Here is a 27,177-nt window from a genome sequence, read left to right as displayed (position 1 = left end):
TTTATAATGAGAGTCCTAAATGATAATGAACTTAAAACAATATAATCAGATGTAGAAGAAAATTTCATTTCAAAATTCGTATTTTCCCGAATTTGCGAAAATGAAACGAAATTCAGTTTAATTAGATTTTCTTAATGGGAATTATTAAAGCGAATTAAAATTAACAACATTAAGTCACACAGCCGCACGGTTCTCTAGAAAATACAATTCTCGTTTTACTAAAACCGTTAATTTATCGTAATTATATACGAAAATCTGAGCTTTTCAAATTCGGAATATTTTTTTTACTTCTAAACACTTATTATTTTTTTGCTTTTTAATACTATTTTATATCAATATTTAAATATTACACTGTTAAAAATCGGACTCCAACTTTACATCAAAGAGATTGAAATACAATTTTAATCTTTTGATCTAAAGTTGGAGTCCGATTTTCAAGTGTACATAGTTACATTCCTTATAATTTTCTTTTGACTGTAAATTTTCAAAAATCTCGTATTAAAAATACTTTTATATCAAATCGTATAGAAAGTTTGTTACATTTTTTGTGTAGAAAATTCTACAAAAATTTTTTTTTTTCTATCAAAGATTTTATAAAATGTTTATTTAGATTCTGTAAAAAATTTTTTTTCATATAAAAATTCAAAAATACTGTGTTAAAAAGAAATTAGTGATTAGAAATTTTTTTTTAGTTTTTCAAAAAAATTTGAAAATGTCTTTCTATGTAAAAAGTTTTTCGAATTATGAAGAATTGAAAATTCTATAATTTCGAAGTGGACGGATTTTGATGAATTTGATGATTAATTTCGACGTCAGTCGTGATTGGAATGATTTTTCGATTTCTGCTAATAAAAGGCTCGTGAAAACGAACCTTTTTAAGCAAATTTCACAAAGAACTTTCCCTCTTGTTTCTTGATTGTGAAGTATCTGGACTGGGTGTCATTGCCAAATTATCATAGGCGTAATCGAGTGCATTATCTTCACAGGCATTATTCTTTGATAAATCGGTACTTGCGGTACTTGGTGTGCCATCATCGATATTGATAGTAGTCTCCGAAGCTGCAACACTTCCACTTATTGTTGGCATCGTTAATTTTAATCCATTCTGCTTAATCGCTCCAGCATCCACCTCGTCACGAACTTTGTTCTTGTGCTTTTTCACTTTCTGCTTCAAAAAGAAAAATACATTTTATATTCTTGTTTACAAATATTTATATCATAAAAAATAATTTTTGTAAAAAAATAATTATTTTGAAATGAACAAAAATTTGTTATTTTCTCCATTTTCATGACTATTTATTTTCAATTACTAAAACATTTTTCTTTTCATTTTGCACAATGGTATCGTACAGTATTATCTGAGCTTTCAAACCGATTTCAGTACAAAAGCTTTAAAATTTCAATTCTGAATGAATTAATTAAATAATAAAAATTTCACAGGAATTCTATTATTTACAAATTCTTTATAAATTTCTTCGCAATAATTCAATTATTTTCGATAAATAAACAATTTTTTTTAAACAGATTCAATTATTTTCATAAATAATAAAAAAATTTATAGGTTTTCATTTATTTTCATAAATAATAAAACTCATTGCAGAGTTTCAATTATTTTTAATACAAATTTCTTGCGAGAATTAAATTATTTTCAAAAATTTTAATGAAAATCTTTTTAACAATTCAATTTTTTTTCAAAATAATTTTAATAAAATTCTTCGTAGAAATTTAATTAATTTCAATGATTTATCAAAATTCAATTATTTTCAATATCAACTATTTCAATAAAATTTCACAAAAGAATTCAATTATTTAAAAAGAAATATTATTAAAATTCGTCTCAAGAATTCAATTATTTTCAAAAGTAACAAAGTTCTTCGCAGTAATTCAATTTTGGTCTAAAGTTTAAAAATTATAGTCGAAATTTCAATTACCTTTATAAATAATAAAATTTTTCTCCTAAATTCAATTATTTGCAAAAATTTTAATAAAATTCTTGGCAAAATTTCAATTATTTTCAAAAACTTTTCTCAATTCTATCAAATTTTTTACAGAGATTCAATTATTTTCAATACAATTTTAATCTAATTTCTCGAAAAATGAAATTATTTTTTAAAATTATTCGAAATTCGTTAAAAGAATTTTTTTTACTTTTTTAAAAATTTGCTGATAAAATTCTTTATGACAGTTCAATTTTAAAAAACATTCAATTCTTCAAAAAAAAAATTTATTTTTGTATTTAAATAATTGAATTCTCGTAATATTTTTTTACATTTTCAATTGAATTTCTTGCAAGAATTAAATTATTTTCAAAAATTTTAATGACACTCTTTTTAACAATTCAATTTTTTTTCAAAATAATTTTAATAAAATTCTTCGTAGAAATTTAATTAATTTCAATGCTTTATCAAAATTCAATTATTTTCAATATCTATACTATTTCAATACAATTTCGCAAAAGAATTCAATTATTTAAAAAGAAATATTATTAAAATTCATCTCAAGAATTCAATTATTTTCAAAAGTAATAAAATTCTTCGCAGAAATTCAATTATGGTCTAAAGTTTAAAAATTATAGTCAAAATTTCAATTATCTTTATACAATAATAAAATTTTTCTCCTAAATTCAATTATTTTTAAAATTTTTAATAAAATTCTTGACAAAATTTCAATTATTTTTAAAAACTTTTCTCAATTCAATCAAATTTTTTTACATAGATTCAATTATTTTCAACACAATTTTAATCGAATTTCTCGGAAAATGAAATTATTTTTTAAAATGTTATTTAAAATTCATCAAAAGAATTTTTATTGCTTATTTAAAAACTAAAAATTTGTTGATAAAATTCTTTATGAGAGTTTGAAAAGGTTTCAAATTATAATCTTTAAATGTTTTAATTTTTCATATTTTTAACTGAAAATTGTGTAGATTTAATTTTTTTGAAAAAGTTTAATTGAATTTTTTTTTAGTTATTTAAAGTTTTTATTTTCTAATATATATTTAATTGAATCGATGACATTGTGTAAAATTAAATTGTTAACAAAAATGATTAGAAAATTTTCAAAGAAATTTTTCAAAAATTATTAAAAATAATTAATTTGAAGAAGAATTTTAGTTAAAAATTCTGGAAGACAATAATTGAATTGAAGTGATGAAAGTAATTTTTAATCAGTTAGAGTAACAATATTCTTAAAATATAAAATAAAGTTTTTATCAGTCGGCAATTTTTATTATTTATAAAACATGAAGAAATCGATTGCTCCGAGTCGAAGACTCGGAGTGATCGATTTCTTCATGTTTTATAACAATTTTTTTTCAAATTTTTTCAAAATATTGTTCAAATTTCAAATTTTTGAAAAATTGAATTATTTTCTAAATTTTTTTATCCTAAAAAATACAATTGTATTTAAAAGTAAACAAATAAAATGTAATTTAAATTGTTCACAGGAATAAGAAATAAATTAATAATTTTTCAAAGTAAACATTTAGATGTTATTACAATTTTACAACAATTTAAATTTTCAATTCGATTCAATTCAATTATTGTCTAAAATTTCCATTGAATTTCGTTTTTCAATTCAATTATTTAAATACAAGAATAAATAATATATTGAATAATTGAATATTTCTCAAAATTTAATTCTTATAAAGAATTTATCAATTTTTTGAAAAAATAATTGAATTTCTGAGAAGAATTTTATTTTTTATAAAGATAATTGAAATTTTGCGAAGAATTTTATTCAAATCTTTTTAATTTTTAAATAATTGAATTCTTGCGAAGAATTTGATTACAATTTTTAAAAGTAGGAAATTGAATTCTTGAGAAGCATTTTATTATTTTTTTGCGAAAATAATTGTATTCTTGCCTGGAATTTGATTAAAATTTTTAAAAATAATCGAATTTTCGTGAAAAATGTTATAGCTTGTGAAAATAATTGAATCGTTGTAAAGAATTTTATTAGAATTTTTAGTATTTTTTTTTTGTATTTTAACTATTAGCGAATTTAAAGTGATGCAAATTTTCCCAAAAAATAAAGAAAAAAGTAGCTTTTAGTGTCATAAATCTTAAAAAGTATCCAAATAGTAACAAATTTAAAAAAAAATAGTAAATAGTAGTTTTTAGTAGATGAGCGCGAAGTTTGAAATTATGATACAGCAATACGATATTGAAAAATAGTTGTCAAAAAAAAAAAATTTTTAATGAGATTCGAAAAAAATTCCTTCTATTAGTTTACCATATTTAATAAATTTGTCAGGTCGAGAAAACTTTATAGTATGACATTACTTACATACCGGCCACTTTTTCCTGAAAGTCTTTTGAAGGAAGGTTTTAACTTTTTGCCACTTAATTAACGTTCTCGCTAATAAGTAAATAATTGCCAGCAATGAAAGGCAAGTTAGTGATAATGATATCTTGAGAAGAGTCCTTTGCCTCCGAATCTCCTCTGAAAATAAGAATTTTCTCATTAATTATTTGTCATTCATCTAAAATAATAATTTTCATTTTTTTCATATTTTTTAGATAATTTTTTTTTGCTTTTTTTTGAGATGAAAAATTTATTTTTAAGCCATTTATTTTTCTTTTTTTTGAGTAAAAAAAACAAACTATTATCCTATTTAGTTATAAAAACGAAAAATTTCTGGAAATGTTTAAAATTTGTTTTACAATAACTTTATTTTTAAGATATTATCACTTCTTTTTTATCATTTATAAAGTATATTAAGTATATGAACAAGTGGCAACAGCTATTCAAGAATGACCTCACAAGTGTATAAGCATTGAATTTACATGATGTAACAAAAAAAAAATGAGAATTATTCACTATTACAAGTGTTTGAAAAGACTGGCTCTTTAATCTAATAGGGACAATCTTATTAAATATTCCAGAAATTTTTTATATACGAAAAATAAATTAGTCACAAATTTAAATAATATTTTGAAAATTAAATAAATATATTTTTCAGTGAGAAAATCCTTCATTCATCAATTCATGTTGAAACAAAAATTTAAATACTCTACAGTGATAGGGTTTTTCTGAAAATAAATTAACAACAAGGTGATTATTGATTATACATATAGTATATGTATTGTACACTTTCACATCTTGAACAAGTGTTACAACATGGAACCGTCGCGGTTTTTTTCTCTTTTTATTTTTCGTGAATGATTCATCGGTAAATTAATATTCGAGACTCACCTCGCAGGTCGTCTTCCAATTTCAAATCTGTCCGAAGAACGTATCTTTGGTCGTGTAGATACTCTGTAACGTGAAAATAAATTATTTTTAATTTTAAGAAATATTCTTTCGATTATAAAGAAATGTGGGAACGAATTAATTTATATTATTTCTTTCGATATATTGAAACATACTTGATAAATTTTATTCATTATTCATTATTAGTCAGTGACTTATTAATTATTAATGATGTTTCTGTTAATTGAGTATTTCCTGTCTGATTAATAATTATCTTGCTTATTAATAATCTCAATGATAATTATTAATCTTAATGCTAATTACTAATTAATAAGCACAACTGTTACTAATTAGTAAATAATCATTACTTTGATAATTAGGCATTTATTTGCTAATTAATAATCTATTTGCTTACTAATATTTTTTTTTTAGTTAATTAATTAATTTCATTTAAACCAAATATAATGTATTTGAGTTAAATAAAAGTATATTTTTCTCACAGCCTACTGAATTATTTATTTGTTTTAAATAAACACTTTATTTAACACAAATAAAAACTCTAGTTGGCTCTGAGTCAAATATATCTTTTTTCTGGCTGAAAATTTTAATTATAATTTGATAATTTTTTTTGCAAATTGACTATTAAGCAGGATTATTACTAAGAAGCCAAGTCAAAAATGCTAATTAACCGTATATCGTAATTATAATCAGCTTACTAATGAATTCGTATTATTTTCATACTTTTAAGTAACAATTCTGTAGAAGAATTAATTTTTTTGAAAAAGTTTATTTCAATTTTACTTGAAATTATTTTTTTGAAGGTTTTATTTTCTAATAAATATTTAATTGAAGAATTTCCGAATAATTGAAATTTTCTAAAATTGAATTGTAAACAAATGAATTTGAAAATTCTTAAAGAATTTTATTAAAAATTATCCAAAATAATGGATTTATAGAAGAATTTTAGTTAAAAACATTAAAAAAAAATTGAATTTTGAAGAAGTTACAAATTATTGCAGAAATTCAATTATTTTTAAAAGTAATAAAATCACAATTATTATCTTTATAAATAAAAAAAATTCTTGTCAAAATTTCAATAATTTTCAAAATTTTCCTCATTTCAATGATTTTTAATATCTACTGTTTTAATAAAATTACCCAAAAGAATTTAATTATTTAAAGACAATTTTAATAAAATTTTACGCAAACATTTAATTATTTTCATAAATGATAAAAATTTCACAGAAATTCAATTATTTTTATAAATAATAAAATTTTTTTAACGAATTCAATTATTTTCATGGAATAATACAAATTTTACAGGAATTCAATTTTTTACAAATTTTTTATAAATTTCTTCGCAATCATTCAATTATTTTCATAATTAATAAAATTTTTACAGGGATTTAATTATTTTCGTAAATAATAAAATTCTTTTTAGGAATTCAATTATTTTCATAAATAATAAAACTCAATGCTGAATTTCAATATTGTTTTTAATACAATTTTAAGGAAATTCTTCAAAATGTGTAATTTCGTAAAATTGAATATTATGTAAACAAATGAATTTGAAAATTCTCAAAGAACTTTTTCAAAAAAATTTCAAAATAATGGATTTGTAGAAGAATTTTGGTTAAAAATACTAAAAAAAAAATTAATTTTTGGAAAAATTACAAATGATTGCTAAAATTCAATTATTTTTAAAAGTAATAAAATTCTTATCACAAAATTCAATTGTATTCAAAATTTACAAAAAAAAATCTCGACAAAATCCCAATTATTATCATTATAAATAAAAAAATTCTTGTCGAAAATTCGATTATTTTCAAAAACTTTCCTCATTTCAATGATTTTCAATATCTACTATTTTAATAAAATTACCCAGAAGACTACAATTATTTAAAAACCATTTTAATAAAACTTTTATGCAAACATTTAATTATTTTCATAAATAATAAAAATTTCACTGGAATTCCAATATTTACAAATTTTTTAGAAGTTTCTTCTCAATAATTCAATTATTACTTTCATAAATGATAAAACTCAATGCTGCATTTCAATTATTTTTAATACAATTTTAATGGAATTTCTCAAAAAGTGTAATTATTCTTAAAACTTTTATTAAAATTCGTCGAAAGAATTCAATTATTAAAAAATTTGTTAATAAAATTCTTTATGAGAATTCAATTATTCAATAAGTTATTTTTTTTTGTTTAAATAATTGAATTCTAATAAAAATTGATTTAAAAATTTATTTTCACTTAAAATTTTAGATTATAATTGAACATTAAAAAGATTATAGCGTGAATTTTTAGAAACAATTGAATTTTGAAAAGGTTTCGTATTAAAAACTTTGAAAATTTTAATTTTTTTATACTTTTAACTAACAATTCTGTAGAAGAATTAATTTTTTTGAAAAATTTTATTTCAATTTTACTTGAAATTTTTTATTTTTGTAGTTTTTATTTTCTAATATATATTTAATTTGAAATTTTCCGAACAATTGAAATTTCGTATAATTAAATATTGTAAACAAATAAATTTGAAAATTCTTAAAGAACTTTTTTAAAAATTATTCAAGATAATGTATTTATAGAAGAATTTTGGTTAAAAATACAAAAGAAAAAATTTAATTTTGGAAAAATGACAAATTATTGCAGAAATTCAATTATTTTCAATAGTAATAAAATATTCTTCGCAGAAATTAAATTATGTTCAAAAATAATAAAATTCTTTTTAGGAATTCAATTATTTTCATAAATAATAAAACTCATTGGAGAATTTCAATTATTTTTAATTCAACTTTAATCAAATTCCTCAAAAAATGCAATTATTCTTAAAAATATTATTAAAATTCGTCAGAAGAATTACATTATTTAAAAATTTGTTGATAAAATTCTTTATGAGAATTCAATTTTAAGAAACATTCAATTATTAAAAAATTATTTATTTTTGTATTTAAATAATTGAATTCGCGTAGAATTTTCTAATAAAAATTTATTAAAAAATTAATTTCAATTAAAATTTTAGATAATAATCAAATATTAAAAGCAATATAGCGTTTATTTTTAGAAATAATTGAATTTTGAAATTAATTTTTTTGTTAAAGTTTAAGGGTATTTGAACCATTATGACGTCACAGCTTTAAAATACATGCTTTGCACAAACTGTGACGTCATAATGGTTCAAATGCCCTTAATAGAATTTTTGTTTATATTATTTGAAGTTTTTATTTTCTAATATTTATATTTAATTGAAGAATTTACGAATAATTGAAATTTCGTAAAATCGAGTATTGTAAACAAATGAATTTGAAAAGTCTCAAAAGAACTTTTTCGAAAATTAATTGAAGAATTTTAGTTAAAAATTCTAGAAAATAATTGAAATGAAGAAAATAATTTTGAAGAAGTACAATATTCTTATAATATAAAATAATAATTTTATCATTGGGCCATTTTTAATTATTATAAAACATGAAGATTTTATAGTTATGAAAAATTTAATTTATTTTTGTTCCGTAAAGTCCGTATTTTTAAATACTTCCACTGGTTCGAGCCCTAATTGTATTAATTAATAAATAATCATTCTAATTAGTAATACATAGCTACTAGTTAATTGTTAATTCTTACCTTGATGATTAATTAATTAACATTTGGTGAATACTAATTAGCTAGTTGAGTAATAATTATTTATTTTTTTCTAGTTTAGTAAACTATTATTAGGTATTTAAATTTTAAATATTAAATAAATTATATAAAAAGTAATTGAATAAATTACTAATTAATAATTACGCTAATAATTGTAGTCTTAATATTTTAACTATCGGTTAAAATAATTAGTATGGTATTCATGTTAATTATTAATTTCCATGCTATAATTACTAATTAATGACTAATTAGTTAGTTAACAGTTGAAAATAAAAGTTTTGTAAAATTTTTTGGTGAAAAATTAGAAGAAATTATTGCTTGAAAAATTACTAAATGATTATTTTAGAAATAAAAAAATAGAATTTCACTAGATAATTATTTAAAAATATGAAGAAAATGAAGTTGGAAAAAACTCAACTTTTCTTAGCAACTATTATGATAGCGGCTGATGGGGAACTAATGCACCTATAAGAGAACCTAGAGCAACATAATTCAGTCTCTGTCTCATGTAAACAGTTGCATGACAGTGTGTGACTGTGTCATTGCATAAATACATGTGTTAGAAAAAATGAGAACCCCATCATCGGTATTCACGATAGAATTAACGATCCGCAAAGACAAGACTGGGAGTGGTTTGCATTTTAAAAGTTCATAGTGACGATGAAATTGTTTTTTTCAAATTCAATTGCCATCGTTATTTTTACATTGTGCATTATAATAATAATACTATGTTTACAAACTGGAACATTGAATTCGTTTTGCAAAACTCCCTGAAAAATAAAATTGTTTAAACAATTTCTTTCCATTTTTGTTAAAATTGACTAACAATTTTTTTTTTGAAATTTTTTTTTTTTTTTAAACGACAAACTTTTTTTATTGTCAAACAGATAAAATTGAAAAAAAGACCGAAAAATAAAAAACTAGAAACAAAATGAGATTGTTTCAAAAATAAAATTCTATTATTAAAATTATTGTGCGGTACAAATAAAAATTGAAACATATTTAGTACGTATAATGAAATTCAATACTAAATAATAACAAGCTCGTCGCGTACAAAAAGCACTATCGCTAAACGACACGTTTTATGCACTTGATAAAAATTGCACCCGATATAATCGCTCGAGAAATAATTACTTGTTCTTCTCCAATTGAAAAGCGCAGTTTCATTGAAATTTAAAAATTTTTCATTCAATTGAAAATAGAACTTTCAAATATTTTACTATTTACTTTTTAAATTCTTAATATGTTAAATATTTAATTAGAAATTGTTTAAATTTCTTTTCTTGTAAATAATTTTTCATTTGCAAATAAATGCAAATAAATAAATATATTTCCAACTCATATAATTATATATTTAAACGTTTTAAACATAATTTTAATATTCAAGGATGAGTCATGCCTTTAAAGTTTAAATCATAATAATTTATAAAAAAAAAAAAAATAATGACATTTCCTGCAAAATGGTTCAATTGCATAAAAACTTTCCATATTGGAATTTAATAGAAAGTGTGAATTTGCTGGCAATATGTATAACTTCATGCATGTGTGTTATCATGAAAGAAGACGCGCAGGCGTTCCTATTATTACCGGTAGCGATGGTAACCCAACTGCAAAACAAAACTGTGATTTTAATTTTCTTTTTAATAATATAATTTTAATACTTTTAATTATTATCAAGATGTAGAATTTTTCTTAAAAGAAATTCATTTCATTCGTATGCGTTAAAATTTTACCTCTCAGACAGAATAAGAAAGTAAAAAAATGAAGAAAAAAAAGGCAAAAGTAAAGGGTCGTTTGCGTATAGGTATGAAGTCATGGCAATCGATTGCTATGGAATTTCAAGTATTATCCTTATCAGTATTCATTTATTATGCATCAACTAGAGACAAGTGACTCACAGTTGAAAAATAAAATTATGTTGTAAACTTATTTACATGAGTCCTCTATTTTTATAAACAAATACTGCTATAACTTTTTTCCGTGCCCTTGGTTTTCTACAGAAAAAGTTGTATTATTTTTATTTTTAATATTATTTGTTGTAAAAGAAAATTAAAAATTAAAATTAAATTAATTAATTAAAATTAAAATTAAAATTAAAATTAAATTAATTAATTAAAATTAAAATTAAAATTAGAATTAGAATTAAAATTAAAATTAAAATTAAAATTAAAATTAAAATTAAAATTAAAATTAAAATTAAAATTAAAATTAAAATTAAAATTAAAGAAAATTACTAATTAAATTTAAATTAATAATAAATTAATTCTAAAAGTTAATTTAATTTTGTACTTTAATAACTATCAACCAACTAACTTCTTACTACCTGTTTTAAATAAAATTAGCAATTTTAAAAATATATAGAATTTAAAAATTTTCTAATTTAAATTTTTGACTCATTCAGATTCTATTAAATGATTTTTCCAAATAAATTTTATTTCGATTAGAATAAACTAGCAACAATTCGCGCGCTAACTTCTTACTACCTTTTTTAAATAAAAATTAACAATTTTAAAAATAATAGAATTTAAAAATTTTCTAATTTAAATTTTTGTTGAAAACACTAAAAAAAATTCAATTTTGGAGAAATTACGTAAATAATTGCAGAAATTCAATTATTTTCAAAAAAAAAAAAATAAAATTCAACTATATTCAATATTTAAAAAAAATTCTCGTTAAAATCTCAATTATTTTTATAGATAACAAACTTCTTTATTCCAAAGTTCGATTATTTTCGTAAATGTCAAAAAAAATTCTTGTCCTAATTTCAATTATTTTCAAAAATAAAATGTATTTTTCTAATTTAAATGATTTTCGATATCTAATATTTTAATAAAATTTCCCAAAAAGAATTCAATTATTTAAACAAAATTTTAATAAAATTGAATGCAAACATTTAATTATTTTCAGAAATAATAAAAATTTCACAAAAATTCAATTATTTTCATAAATAATAAAATGCATCGCAGAAATTCTATTATTTTTAATACAATTTTATAGAAATTGATTAAAAAATGTAATTTCAATTCCTCGAAAAAATCAATTATTTAAAAAAATGTTTTTTTAAATTCTTTGGAATAATTCAATTACGTACAAAATTATTAGAATTTTTCACAGGAATTCAATTATTTTCAAATATTTTAATAAAAATGCGTTCGAAAGAAACCAATTATTTTAAATACAATTTTAATTAAATTTTTTTGAAATAATTGAATTATTCTTTTATAGATTTTAATAAAATTCTTTCCAGGAATTCAATTATTTAAATAAGAAATTCTTCGAAAGCATTCAATTATGTCAATAAATAACAAAATTATTCCAAAAAATTCAATTATTTTGCAGGATTTTAGTAAAATTCATTGCAAAATTCAATTATTTTGAAGCATTTTAATAAAATTCATTGCAAAATTCAATTATTTTCATAAATAACAATATTCAACGCAAGAATTCAATTATTTTTAAAAATAATTAATTTCTTCTTGGAAATTAAATTATTTTAGAAAATTCTAATAAAATCGTTCGCAAGAATTCAATTATTGTGAAAAATTTTAATTGAATTCTTTGTAAAATTTAATAATTTTTAAAAACTTTTGGAATTCAATGATATTTAATATATACTCTATTTTCTTAAAATTTCCAAACAGAATTCAATTATTTAAAATTTTTTCATAAAATTCTTAGTAAGAATTCAATTTTTTTCATGAATAATAAACATTTCTCAGGAATTCAATTATTTAAATTAGAATTGGCATTTATTAGCAGGATAAAAATTCAATTTCGGAGAAATTACAAATAATTGCAGAAATTCAATTATTTAAAAAAAAATAAAATTCTTCTTATAAAATTCAACTATGTTCGAAATTTGAAAAAAATTATAGTAAAAATCCCAATTATGTTTATATAAATAACAAAATTCTTCTCCAAAGTTCAATTATTTTCATAAATGGCAAAAAAATTCTTGTCCTAATTTCAATTATTTTCAAAAATAATGATTTTATCTCTCGGTCATTTTTAATTATTAGAAAAAATGAAGAAATCGATCACTCAGCAATCAATATCTTCATGTTTTCTAACAATACTTTTATAAGTTGTTTAATTTAAAAAAGGTTTGAATTCTAAATTTTTGAATTTCTTAATTCCTGTGGAATATCCTGTTCCAAAAATAAAGATTAAAAATAGAAATTGTGATAATATTTTTCTTCTTTTTCTAAAAGAAAATAATAATTTTGTTAAAAAAATTGTGATTCATAAAGAAAAATAATGCAAAATAAATAAATTTTCTATTTCTTAATCACAGTTGTTCATCAATTTTCTAATTTTGCTTAGAAGTAAAGAACAAAAATCTGCATAATTTCAATTTAAAATGGAAAATTAAACATATGTATAGAAACGAAAAAAAAATAAAAATTTTCAATTTTACTTCATAAAAAAACTAAAGAAAAAAAAGTAAAGAATAGATGTAAAGAATATAAAAAAAAGAAGACAAAAAGAAAATGGAAAAATAAAAATAAGAAATAATAAATACCTAAGTAAGAAAATAAATAAAATAGAAAAATAAGTAAATGAAAGAATAAAATAAAGAAGAAAAAATAACAAAGGAAACAAGCAAAATGGGAAAATGAAGAAGAAGAAGAGAAGGGGAATGAAATAACGGAAGTAGAAAAATAAAGAAGTAAAAGAAGGTGGTACCAGTGTCCAATGGGAAGAATCAGAAATGGAGAAGGAAAATATGTAGAGAAAGAAAAGAAAAAAAGAAACTAGAGACAAATGTGAGTCATCGGTCAGGTTTTTATGGGGAGAGCTACATAGAGAGTGGTACAATCAGGTGCAAAGTCAACGGACCTAAGCAAACTATATATACGCTCAGGTGCATCATTCGTATAAAGTCTCTATAAAAATGTTTGTTAATTAAGGATGCGATCAATTTTTAACGAATAACACGGTCTTGTTTTAAACTAATGATCATAAACAATTATTTATGACATATACTCTATGAACTACGTGTATAGATTGTTTCTGCGTTACTAAGGAAAGGGAGCAGATCGAAAGGACATTACCCTTTGACCCTTTTTCACCTGATGATTCAGACTCGCGATCAAATCAAAAAGCTCCATTTTCGCAATCTGCATTTTCATACACACATACACAATGCGATTAAAATACAATTATTAATTACAATAATATTACAATAATAATGCGATAATTGTAATGATGTATTTTATTATAATTTCTACTGTTTCGCAAATAATTATTTATTTTAATTTAATAACAAATCATTTTTAATATACCCGATTTGTATTTGTTTTTTTTTCTTTATATTATTATTAGATATTTACTACTACTGCTGCTATTACTATTTAATTAATAAAATAATAATTATTTAATTAATAAATAAGAGTAGTCATTCAGAAAAAATCGTAGTAACTAAAATTTTACAATTTAGACTATACTGGTAATTTTTTTTTGAAGAATGACAATACAATATAACAATGGAATGAAATAAAATTGAGGTCCTCAAATAAGCATTAAGAAAGATTTACTTCTTCCTGTGTTTGATTTTTTTTTGTGTATGTATTTTCTTTGGGAGCGTATCGCCTTTCGTAATATTTGACTTGATCTTTTAGGATAAACCAGACAGGTAGCTTATTAGTGAAAATGCGCAAGGTAAATTGTGAATAGCTGTAGGGTATTCTTAAAAAAGTTGTAGGTTTGAGAAAAGAAACGTAATCCAGGAGGGGTTCAAAACAGGTTTCCTATAGTGTCGAAATCTTCATCCCACTACATATTTGATCCTTTTATTCCTATAGATAACTTCCTTCCACCGTTAACCTTATTTACTTAAATCTTATTTTTTACATAGTACGCACTAAAAGTCAGTTTACATATAAGCAAATACTAAAATTTATTATATTACTCAAATTTTACGCATACTTTGCATTTTATGAAAATAATGTTATTTTACATTATATCTAATGTTATTCTTTCGAATAACAATTCGTGCAAATAAAAATTCAGTGAAATGCAAATTCTGATATTTGAATTTTTGACTCATTAAGATTCTATTAAATGATTTTTCCAAATAAATTTTAGTTCGATTAGAATAAACTAAGCAACAATTCGCGCGCTAACTTCTTACTACCTTTTTTAAATAAACTAACAGTTTTAAAAATAATGGAATTTAAAAATTTTCTAATTTAAATTTTTGTTGAAAACACTAAAAAAATTCAATTTTGGAGAAATTACGTAAATAATTGCAGAAATTCAATTATTTTCAAAAAAAAAATAAAATTCTTCTTATAAAATTCAACTGTGTTCAAAATTTGGAAAAAATTGTAGTAAAAATCCGAATTATCTTAATAAATAACGAAATTCTTCTTTAAAGTTCAATTATTTTCATAAATGTGAAAAAAAATTTTGTCCTAATTTCAATTATTTTCAAAAATAAAATGCATTTTTCTAATTTCAATGATTTTCAATATCTACGATTTTAATAAAATTTCCCAAAAAGAATTCAATTCTTTTAAAAAGTTTTTTAATAAAATTGTATGCAAACATTCAATTATTTTCATAAATAATAAAAATTTTACAAAAATTCAATTATTTTAAAAAAAAATTAAAATTCTTCTTATAAAATTCAACTATGTTCAAAATTTGGAAAAAAAACTAGTAAAAATCCCAATTATCTTAATAAATAACGAAATTCTTCTTTAAAGTTCAATTATTTTCATAAATGTGAAAAAAATTCTTGTCCTAATTTCAATTATTTTCAAAAATTTTTCTAAATTCAATGATTTTCAATATCTACGATTTTAATAAAATTTCCCAAAAAGAATTCAATTCTTTTAAAAAATTTGTTAATAAAATTGTATGCAAACATTCAATTATTTTCATAAATAGAAAAACTTTTTTAAGGAATTCAATTATTTTTTTTCTATAATTTCAATGATTTTCAATATCTACGATTTTAATAAAATTTCCCAAAAAGAATTCAATTGTTTTAAAAAATTTGTTAATAAAATTGTATGCAAACATTCAATTATTTTCATAAATAATAAAAATTTTACAAAAATTCAATTATTTTCAAAAAAAAAATTAAAATTCTTCTTATAAAATTCAACTATGTTCAAAATTTGGAAAAAATTCTAGTAAAAATCCCAATTATCTTAATAAATAACGAAATTCTTCTTTAAAGTTTAATTATTTTCATAAATGTGAAAAAAATTCTTGTCCTAATTTCAATTATTTTCAAAAATTTTTCTAATTTCAATGTTTTTCAATATCTACGATTTTAATAAAATTTCCCAAAAAAAATTCAATTCTTTTAAAAAATTTGTTAATAAAATTGTATGCAAACATTCAATTATTTTCATAAATAGAAAAACTTTTTTAAGGAATTCAATTATTTTTTTTCTATAATTTCAATGATTTTCAATATCTACTATTTTAATCAAATTTTCCAATAAGAACTCAATTCTTTTAAAAACATTTTAATAAAATTGTATGCAAACATTTAATTATTTTTATAAATAATAAAAATTTCACAAGAATTCAATTATTTTCATAAATAATATAACTTTTTTAAGGAATTCAATTCTTTTTTTCTAATTTCAATGATTTTCAATATCTACTATTTTAATAAAATTTCACAGGAATTCAATTATTTTCATTAATAATAAAATTTTTTTAAGGAATTCAATTATTATTTTCATAAAAAATAATTTAAAAATCTAGAAAATAATAATTGAATTAAAATGATTAAAATAATTTTGATAAAGTTACAGTAACAATATTCTTATAATATAAAATAATGATTTTATCTCTCGATAATCTTTAATTATTATAAGTTGTTTAAATTAAATTATTAAAAAATTATCGAAATTATTAAATTATCGAAATTATTAATTTTTGTTTTAAAGGTTTAAATTTGAAATTTTTGAATGTCTTAATTCCTGTGGAAAATCCTGTTCCAAAAATAAAGATTAAAAATAGAAATTGTGCAAATATTTTTCTTCTTTTTCTAAAACAAAATAATAATTTTGTTAAAAAAATTGTGATTCATGAAGTAAAATAATGCAAAATAAATAAATTTTATATTTCTTAATCACAGTTGATTAACATTTTTCTAATTTTCATTAAGAGTAAAGAACAAAAATCTGCATAATTTCAATTTGACAAAACATAATATTTAACAAAATTTTAATCTTTCAATGAAAAGAAGTGAAAAAAATTCTGATGATTTCTATTTCTCATTACAATTTTGAATTAATTACAAAATAAAAATAATTATAACATTAATTATTAATTAATAATAATAAAGTACATGTTCCGGTAATCTGTTCGCAGTTTGAAGTTAGTTGTTGTTTGCTTTTTTGTTTCTTAACTTTTTTATAATTTTTCTTTTCAAATATTTTTAATTCTAAAATTAATGTATTGAAAATCATCGAATTGATGCAAAGAATTTTATCAAAAAACTTGCTAATAATAGAATTCCTTCCAAAAATTTTATTATTTAGGAAAAAAACTGAATTCTCGCAAAAAATTTTATGAAAATTTTTAAAAATTCTAATTAAATTCTTTTGAAGAATTTCTTTCAATTTTTGTTTCAAACTAATGGAGTTTCTTTAATAATTTTAATTGAAAATTTTGAAAGGAATTGAATTTGATGAAGAAGAATGTTATTAAAAGTGAATTAAAAATAATTGCATTTTGCGAAGAATTTTACTATTTATAAAAATAGTTGAATTGTTTCGAAGAATTTATTAAAATTTTAGGAAATAAATGAAATTTATGGACATATTTAAAAGTATTTGAATTCATCCGAAGAATTCAATTAAAATTGTTTTGAAAATAATTGAATTCCTCCAAAGAATTTTACTATTTATAAAAATAATTGAATTATTGCGAAGAATTATACTATTCATAAAAATAATAGAAATGTTTCGAAGAATTTATTAAAATTTTAAGAAATAATTAAATTGTTACGAAAAATTTTATGGAAATATTTGAAAATAATGAAATTTTTTCGAGAAATTCAATTAAAGTTGTTTCGAAAATTATTAAATTTCTTTAAAGAATTTTATTAAAATTAAGTATATATTCAAAATAATTGAATTCAACACAAGAATTTTATTATTTTTTTAAAATAATTGAATTTATTACAAGAATTTTATTATTTTTTCAACATAATTGAATTCTTTCAATTTTTTTTAAGAATATATTTAAAAATTGCATTGAAAGTAATTCAACTTTTATACAGAATTTTTTAAAAATATTTTGAGAATAATTCAATTATTTTGTAGAGAATTTTAAATTCTTGTTGAAATTGAATTTTATGGAAACTTTTGAAAATAATTAAATTCTTTCACGTAATTTTATTTAAATTTGATTGAAAATAATTTAATTCCTGCAAAGAATTTAATATTTATAAAAATAGTTGAATTGTTTCGAATTTAATAATAAACGATAAATCTGTTACAATAAATAAATAAAATTAAAAAAGAAATAAATCATATAGCTGTTTTCATTTCCAAACGAGTGAAAAATTGTGTAATATTAAAATGAAAAAAAAATTTGTTAATTAAATATAGAAGAGAAATTTTTACCTTGACAATCCTTTGTGCACAATTCCGGTTGATGATTGTGGCTTGTAGAATTACAAATAACAGAACATGGCCGACATTGTGAATCAAAGGGACTGCAATATTCCGATGGTGAACATTTCTTTTGTCCACATTTCAGGCCATCAGGATTTAGAGTTGCAAAAGTGGAAGAGATCACAAAAGATATGCATATTGTGCACAACAACATTATATATTGATTTTAATTTCACCACAAAATAAAAAAACAAGACACTTGTTTTTTTTCTATTTAGAATCTTTTTTCTTTTAAATAACTATTAAATGGAAGTTATTTTGATGCAAACCAATGTACTTTTTAAGTATATATAAAAAAAAACATTGTTTTGTGTCACATTTTAATTTTTCTTCTTTAACTGTATTCAAAGGGAATGTCCTCGGGTGGATCCATGATCATCGAGGCATTTGAACTGTAAAAGAAGAAATTAATTTCTATATATAATAATTTTTAAATAAATTGATGTTTAATTTTAAATTTTTACTAAGCTAAAGGAAATTCTTCTTTAAATTCTATTAAATTATTATTCTTACAAAAAGTTTATAATAATTTTACTGTTTGTTATAAAGTACTTTATTCCCTTTTTATTTTAAGATTTGATACATTATTAAAAATTATTTTTCTATTGAAAATAGAAAAAGAAAATTTTAAACGAAGCGAAAAATAGTGAATTTTAATTTGTATTAAAGAAAATTGATAAAACAAAATTAAATTAATTAATTTCTATTGGTAATAAAAAGTTCCAAGATTCGTTAACTTTATTTCAAGAGTATAACGAAAAGTGATGATAAGTTTTGACTCAGAACATGTAAAAACCGAAGTGAAAATAACTTATGCACATTTTCATTTTATATGCAGGTTGTGATAACGGTAATGTCACGTCTTGTGAGAATTATCTTATAAATAAATTGTCAGTATTCGTCAGCACAATTTTTTTTTTAGAATCATAAAATAAAAATTATTTTTCATAAGAATTGTTAATGAATTTTTGAAAAATTTAAATTCTTTTTATTTTATAAATAAAATAAAACATAACGGAAAAATCTGATTTTTTTACGAAACAAATTAATTTAATTAATGAAGTATTATTTTCATAAATTTTAATAAAAATTTAACAACTACATCAATTTAAAAAAATAAATATGTTTCCAATTCTTCGAAAAAATTTATTATTATTATTGATTATATATTATTATTGATAGAAAATTAAATTTTTTAAAGAATTTCTTTGTTTTTTATAATAATTTTTTTTAATCATTTTAATTAATGAAGTATTAATTAAAACATCAGAGGAGAAAATAGTAAAAAAAATCTATTTTTCTCGATTTTAAGTAAAGCACATTTTTTATATAATAATAAAGCTCATTCGGAAAAAAAGGTAAGTATTATTTCAAGAATAGAAAAAAACACTAATGAATGAATTCGAGTCTTAATATAATCACTGGTTTAAAAAAAAAACGAGTACCGGAAACGATAATTTTCTTCAAGACAATAATGCATTAATAAAGATGCAATTCGTCATCGCATTTTTCTTGCTCAAGATTTTATAAAAACCACATGCAATAAACATCAGTAACATTTATAGTTTGAGACAGCAACTCGTTTTTTTTAAACTAGTCTTGTAATTTTAATTTTTAAATTGACCAATTAAAGTTTTTATTTTTTTAAACAATTGTCCAGATCCAAAATGTTTTTCTCTTGTTTTCATCCAATGTGAATAAAAATTTGCATCTCCCTTGAAATTGAAAATATAAATATTAAAAAGTACAAAAATTTTTAAACTTATTTAAATTTAAAATTTCTTGTTTACATATTTATATTATTTTTAATATATTATTAAAAAAAATAATGTAATTTATTATTTATATCTTGATATATTTTTAAATTATTTGTTTATAAATAAAATGAAGAAAAGCCGCTTAAATAAATGTTTTATAAACGAAATTATTATGCTTATTAATATAAAAATAATTAAATAGAATATTTTTGTTTGTTGAAATATTGAAATAAAAATGCATTTTTGTGTAGTAAGTGAAGCGTTCTTGAAAATTTGGACAATGGAAATTAATTGTAAGGGAGATTTGTAGTATGCAATTATTCCGAAATGACGATTGATTTGCATAAACAATAGTGTGGATTTTTTTTTAATATACACTAGACTCTCCAATGACCGGATGTACTCACGGATGTGAATGCGTAGGACGCTGTGATCAGTGATCATTTCACGCAAAGCCATGTTGAAATCTCTCAACTGAGAACAAAATTCACATTCACGTGTGGACATTTTGACGTTTTGTAAAAACTACAAAACACCTCTAATTAAATTTTTTTTTAATAAAATAGAATTTATTTTTATACGATGTTTTTAAAGAGAAATAATTTAAGGAAAGAAAATAAATATTTTCATGATTTAATATTCATTATTATTAATTATTTATTATATACATATAATAATTATATATTTATGTATTAATAATTTATAATTTTAATAATAATAAATATTAACCGTACATGGCTCGAACTAGGTCCGTAAATCCAGTAAAGTTCCGTAAATTTTCTTCAAGTCCGTAAAAATCAGTTTTTTTGAAAAATGGTTCAGTTGTTTTCAAAAATTTTTTTTAAATCTCGTCAAAATTTCAATTGTTTTTCGAAATAATAAAATTATTTTCCGAAATTCAATTATTTTCAAAAATTTAAATTAAATTCTTGACAAAATTTCAATTATTTTCAAAAATTTTCCTCAAATTCAATGATTTTTAAAATCTACTATTTTAAAAAAATTTAATAAAATTCTACGCAAACCTTTCATTATTTTCATAAAATAATACAAATTTTACAGGAATTCAATTATTTACAAATTTTTTATAAATTTCTTCGCAATCATTCAATTATTTTCATAAATAATAAAATTTTTACAGGGATTTAATTATTTTCGTAAAAAATAAAATTCTTTTCAGGAAATCAATTATTTTCATAAATAATAAAACTCAATGCTGAATTTCAATTATTTTTAATACAATTTCAATGAAAATCTTCAAAATGTGTAATTTCGTAAAATTGAATATTATGTAAACAAATGAATTTGAAAATTCTCAAAGAACTTTTTCAAAAAATTTTCAAAATAATGGAGTTATAGAAGAATTTTTGATAAAAACACTAAAGAAAATTTAATTTTGGAAAAATTACAAATGATTACAGAAATTCAATTATTTTTAAAAGTAATGGAATTCTTATCACAAAATTCAATTGTGTTCAAAATTTACAAAAAAATCTCGACAAAATCCCAATTATTATCTTTATAAATAACAAAATTCTTGTCAAAATTTCAATTATTTTCAATATCTACTATTTTAATAAAATTACCCAAAAGAATTCAATTATTTAAAACAATTTTAATAAAATTTTATGCAAACATTTAATTATTTAAAAAAAAAATAAAAATATCACAGGAATTTCAATATTTACAAATTTTTTATAACTTTCTTCTCAATAATTTAATTATTTTCATAAATAATAAAACTCAATGCTGCAGTTCAATTATTTTTAATACAATTTTAATGGAATTTCTCAAAAAGTGTAATTATTCTTAAAACTTTTATTAAAATTCGTCGAAAGAATTCAATTATTAAAAAATTTGTTAATAAAATTTTTTATGAGAATTCAATTATTCAATAACTTTTTTTTTTTATTTAAATAATTGAATTCTAGTAGCATTTTCTAATAAAAATTTATTTAAAAATTTATTTTTCACTTAAAATTCTAGATTATAATTGAACATTAAAAAGATAATAGCGTGAATTATTAGAAATAATTGAATTTTGAAAAAGTTTAGTAGTAAAATCTTTGAAAATTTTAATTTTTCATACTTTTAAGTTTTAACTAACAATTCTGTAGAAGAATTAATTTTTTTGAAAAATTTTATTTCAATTTTACTTGAAATTATTTTTTTCGAAGTTTTTATTTTCTAATATATTTAAATGGAAAATTTCCGAACAATTGAAATTTCGTATAATGGAATATTGTAAGCAAATGAATTTGAAAATTCTCAAAGAACTTGTTCAAAATTATTAAAATTAATGTATTTATAGAAGAATTTTTGTTAAAAACATAAAAAAATTTAATTTTGGAAAAATTACAAACTATTGCAGAAATTCAATTATTTTTAAAAATTATAATGAAACTCTTGGCAGAATTTCAATTATTTTTAATACAATTTTAATCGAATTTCCCGAAAAATATAATTATTATTCTTAAAATTTTTATTAAAATTCGTCAAAAGAATTCAATTATTTAAAAATTTGTTCATAAAATTCTTTATGAGAATTCAATTTTAAAAAACATGTAATTATTCGATAAATTTGTTTTTTTGTATTTAAATAATTGAATTCTCGTAGAATTTTCTAATAAAAATTTTAAAAAATTAATTTCAATTAAAATTTTAGATAGGTAATAATTAAATATTAAAAGTAATATAGCGTGAATTTTTAGAAATAATTGAATTTTGAAATTAATTTTTTTGAAAAATTTCCTTTTCAATTTGACTTCAAATTATTGTTTTGAAGTTTTTATTTTCTAATAAATATTTAATTGAAGAATTTCCGAATAATTGAAAGTTCGTTAAATTGAATATTATAAACAAATGAATTTGGAAATTCTCAACTTTTTCGAAAATTAATTGATTTATTAAAGAAGAATATTAGTTAAAAATTCTGGAAAATAATTTTGATGAAATACAATATTCTTATAATATAGAATAATGATTTTATCACTGGGCCATCTTTAATTATTATGAAACATGAAGAAATCGATCGCTCCGAGTCGAAGACTCGGAGTTATCGATATCTTCATGTTTTATAGTTATGAAAAATTTAATTTACAGTTTTAAATTTTACAAAAAAAATTTACAGTTTTTTTTAAGTATATTTAGTATTTAATTCTTATTAAAAATGTGATTATCAAAAAAAGGATCAGTTTTGAAAAATGAACCGTTTCTTGTCTCGCCTCAAAAATTGATATCTAAAAGATTTTTTTTTTAGTTATAAATTGAAAAGAGAGAAATGCTTTTTTTTCATTTCTGAAAAAAATTTTGCTTCTTCTGTTTTTTTGGGGGAAGGGAAATTAATTTGCGGATGTGTAATATAATGAAAAAGTGTATTATTGTCTCTATACATATAGAAAATATAAGGTAACTTTCAAAAGAGATACGTGGGTAGACTTCATGCGGTCAAATGAGAGGAATGTTACCTGACTGGTTTCAGAGGAGACTTGAGAGACTCTAGAGAGAAATAATATACGTGAACCTTCATTATGGTAGCGCGGTTGGTTATATTCTTTGACTACAGTGAAGTCAACTCCAACTCTCGAATATAACGAAATCAACATTGTCGAAGATTATCGAAGTCTCCGAATAAGCAATACAATAATCGGCGGCACGAATTTCTTAACCGCGCTAATCCTTTGCAATTTCTCACGTACTCGCGATAAAACAGTTTTTACTATCGCTACTTATTCCCATTTGCAAATTTACATTCGTATTAAAAAAAAAATTTACATTATTTTGAAAAATTACTCGTATTCACTTTATGCAATTAAAGTAAAAATTTTTTTAACGTAAAAAGGCATGAAATCAAGTTTATTTTGAAACGCTAGTTATATAAGATTGCTTCATTTTAATTAGTTTAGCATCTAATTAATTATGAGTTGCGATTAGGAGAAAAATCGCAATAAATTTTTGATGATAGATAAAAAAAAAATTCTGTCAGGAAAGTTTATTCTTTTTAATCGACAGTATTTAAAGACTGTAATTACCATGTCAATTGTTTATAAATTACTACTATTGGAAAATCATAATGATAATAGATTGCATATCTAATTTTGCTATTACTTTCTTCGATTAAAGTATTTTTTAAATTATTTTTTTAAAAAAAAGTATTTATTATTTTAATAATATATTTAAGTATATACCACAATGTTATGAATTCGATTTTATTATTATAATACTCAAATTAGTAAATTAATAATAATTATTATATTATTGTAATAGAAAATTATTAATGTTAATAAAGGTTGTAACTTTATTTATAAAAAGAAAATTTATAACTTTAATAATTAGAGAATTATTTAAAGTTTCTTTTTAAGCGAAATAACTTTTGCAGTGATTGTTGACGCTCATAAACAATATTACAAAATAATTTCAATATTTACATTCCGTTTGGCATTCATCAGCAGATTTTCTTATTTTTTTTCTCGAAACAATTTTACTTACAGTTCAAGAAGTCAATATAGAGTAACAAGTGGCAAAGAATGAGAAAACAACACAGGTGGGAATATTTATAAACTTTATAAACTTTATGAACTTTATAAACTTTATAAACAATAAGGAACAATGGTAAAGTATAAATTTTCACCTGACTCACCCTCAAAAAAAAAAAAAAAAAAAAAAAAAATATGTAAAGTAAATAATTAATAAAAAAAAACTTACAAGCACTTCACAAAAGTCACATTACTGTGTTTAAATATTTTGACTTGAACGTTCACCGACTTTCTGTACGAGACTGTCGATCGAAGGAGCACCGTAATACCCGGAGCTGTTGTAAACGTAAACCTACAGGTCAGGTTTGACTCCCACCTTCAAGAGTCAATCTCCCCCTTCGCAATACACCTGCGAACGTGGAGAGGTTGCCCCTGCCATATTTTTTAACATTTACCTGTTGCCGGTTTCATGTGCGCAAGACGCAAATTTGCGTAACGCTTCTCTCTTTTTTCATTTCAATGATAGATTTGACAGAAATTTTTTATATTTTCTTTTCACTTTTTCCCAATTTTTTATAATTCATTTTCCTGTAAGATAATAAGAACAGTCCAGGGTTACCACGCTTTTGCTCATTTCAAATTCCCCGACTTTTTCAGGTTTTCCAGGTTAAAAAACGGAAATTTTCCAGGTTTTTAACACTACATTTATACTTTATAAAATTGAATAATTCCAATAAATTTTTACAAATACATGGAACTTTCATGTAATACTGTATTCCGCATTGTTATATTTATCTTTTTTAAATAAATATTTATTTTTTATTTTTCCATAGCAATCAAAATTCTTCAAAAGTTTCAAATTCAAACCTTTTTGAAATTAAACGACTTATAAAAAATTGTTATAAAACATGAAGTTATCGATTGCTCCGAGTCGTCGAAGACTCGGAGTGATCGATTTCTTCATGTTTTATAAATAATTAAAAATGACCGACTGATAAAATGATTATTTTATATTTTAAAAATATTGATACTCTAACTTATTCAAAATTGCTTTCATCACTTCAATTCAATTATTGTTTTCCAGAATTTTTAACTAAAATTCTTCTTTATAAAGTTTAAATTAATTATTTTTAATAATTTTTCAAAAATTTCTTTGAAAATTTTCAACTCCTTTTTGTTTACAATTCAATTTTTCGAAATTTTGTCAATTATTCGGAAATTATTTAATTAAACATATATTAGAAAATAAAAACTTTAAAAATATAATTTGAAGTAAAATTAAAATAAAATTTGAATTAGTAACAATGTTTATTATTTGAAATTGGTGACTGACTTTTTGCTTTTGAATTAGTAAATTTTACTATTAAATTATGAGAAACCGAGGAAACGACTATTTTATTCTACAGCATAGAGAATTTTATTTCAATTTTTAAGTATAGTAGCAGGTCCACCCGTACGCCATCAAACAATCAAAATTTGGTAGAAACGAAAATAAAAATGTATTTCTTCCAAATTAAATATTTCTAATCATCCGAAAATTACCTAAGTTTCAGTAGAAACTGAGCCCTAAACAATCCTGAAGAATAGAGAATTTTAATAAAAATTTATAAGTAGTAGCAGGTCCACCTGTACGCCATCAGACAATCAAAATTTGGTAAAAACAAAATAAAAATTTATTTCTTCCAAATTTTACAATTCTTATCGTCTGAAAATTACCCTAGTTTTAGTAGGGACTGAGCCCTACACAATCCTGAAGAATAGAGAATTTTATTTCAATTTTTAAGGAGGATGGTGACTGTCTTTACGGGGCAAGCGGCGAGAGGGGAATTTACATGCTTTTATATGGGATTAAAACTGCAAATACCAACTGTTTTAATATATATTTTATAAGTGAAATATGCAATACTTAATATATTAGACATAAAAAATAGTATTTTTAATAATTCCAATTCATTATTCTTAAAAAATATTTTAAAAAATAATTATTTAATTACGTAAAAAAAATTTTGTAAAAAAATTTTATGAGCATGGAGATCGTGACAACAGCGCATTCCATATGCATGCTAGAAATAGTGTTGGTAACACTGAATAAGTTTTCATTCGTATATGATTACATTGCGACGTTGCCACGTTTCTGTGTATTATGTTAGAGAGGTTAGAAAATCTGTAATTTTACGTCAGTTTTAATGTTATTTCTAAAAATCAGGACAGTCGGTTTACTCAATTATTTTTTAAATTATTCCAAAAGTATTAAACTTTAAAAGAGTATGATTTTTAAAAAAAGTTTAACTTTTTTACACAAGTTATTATCAAAATAGTGCACTTCACATAACACTCCCCATAAGAGCCCATATAAAAACATCCTCCTTAAGTAGTAGCAGGTCCACCCGTACGCCATCAGACAATCAAAATTTGGTAAAAACGAAAATAAAAATTTATTTCTTCCAAATTTCAT

General features: G+C 20.9%; 1 protein-coding gene across 3 annotated transcripts; it reads right to left on the bottom strand.

Annotated features, from left to right (window-relative positions):
• Positions 1-426: 426 nt before the first annotated feature.
• LOC122498044 (protein grindelwald) lies at positions 427-25,086 on the bottom strand. 3 transcript variants are annotated; one of them, XM_043605561.1, is made up of 5 exons: positions 24,952-25,086; positions 18,440-18,882; positions 5,197-5,259; positions 4,292-4,443; positions 427-1,168 (listed from the first exon to the last, which is right to left on the bottom strand). In XM_043605561.1, exons 2-5 carry the CDS (start codon positions 18,642-18,644, stop codon positions 887-889), a joined length of 702 nt encoding a protein of 233 aa, XP_043461496.1. In that variant the 5' UTR covers positions 18,645-18,882; positions 24,952-25,086; the 3' UTR covers positions 427-886. The 3 variants fall into 3 exon arrangements, with proteins under 3 accessions (XP_043461496.1, XP_043461498.1, XP_043461497.1); XM_043605563.1 differs by having other exon boundaries at positions 427-1,165; XM_043605562.1 differs by lacking the exon at positions 24,952-25,086 and adding an exon at positions 23,715-24,105.
• Positions 25,087-27,177: the final 2,091 nt, after the last annotated feature.

Source organism: Leptopilina heterotoma, unplaced genomic scaffold (genome assembly GCF_015476425.1).
Source record: "Leptopilina heterotoma isolate Lh14 unplaced genomic scaffold, ASM1547642v1 Lhet_14, whole genome shotgun sequence".
Lineage (NCBI taxonomy): Eukaryota > Metazoa > Arthropoda > Insecta > Hymenoptera > Figitidae > Leptopilina > Leptopilina heterotoma.
The sequence above is the reverse complement of the archived record's forward strand: the minus strand, read 5'-3'. Positions and strand labels throughout refer to the sequence as shown.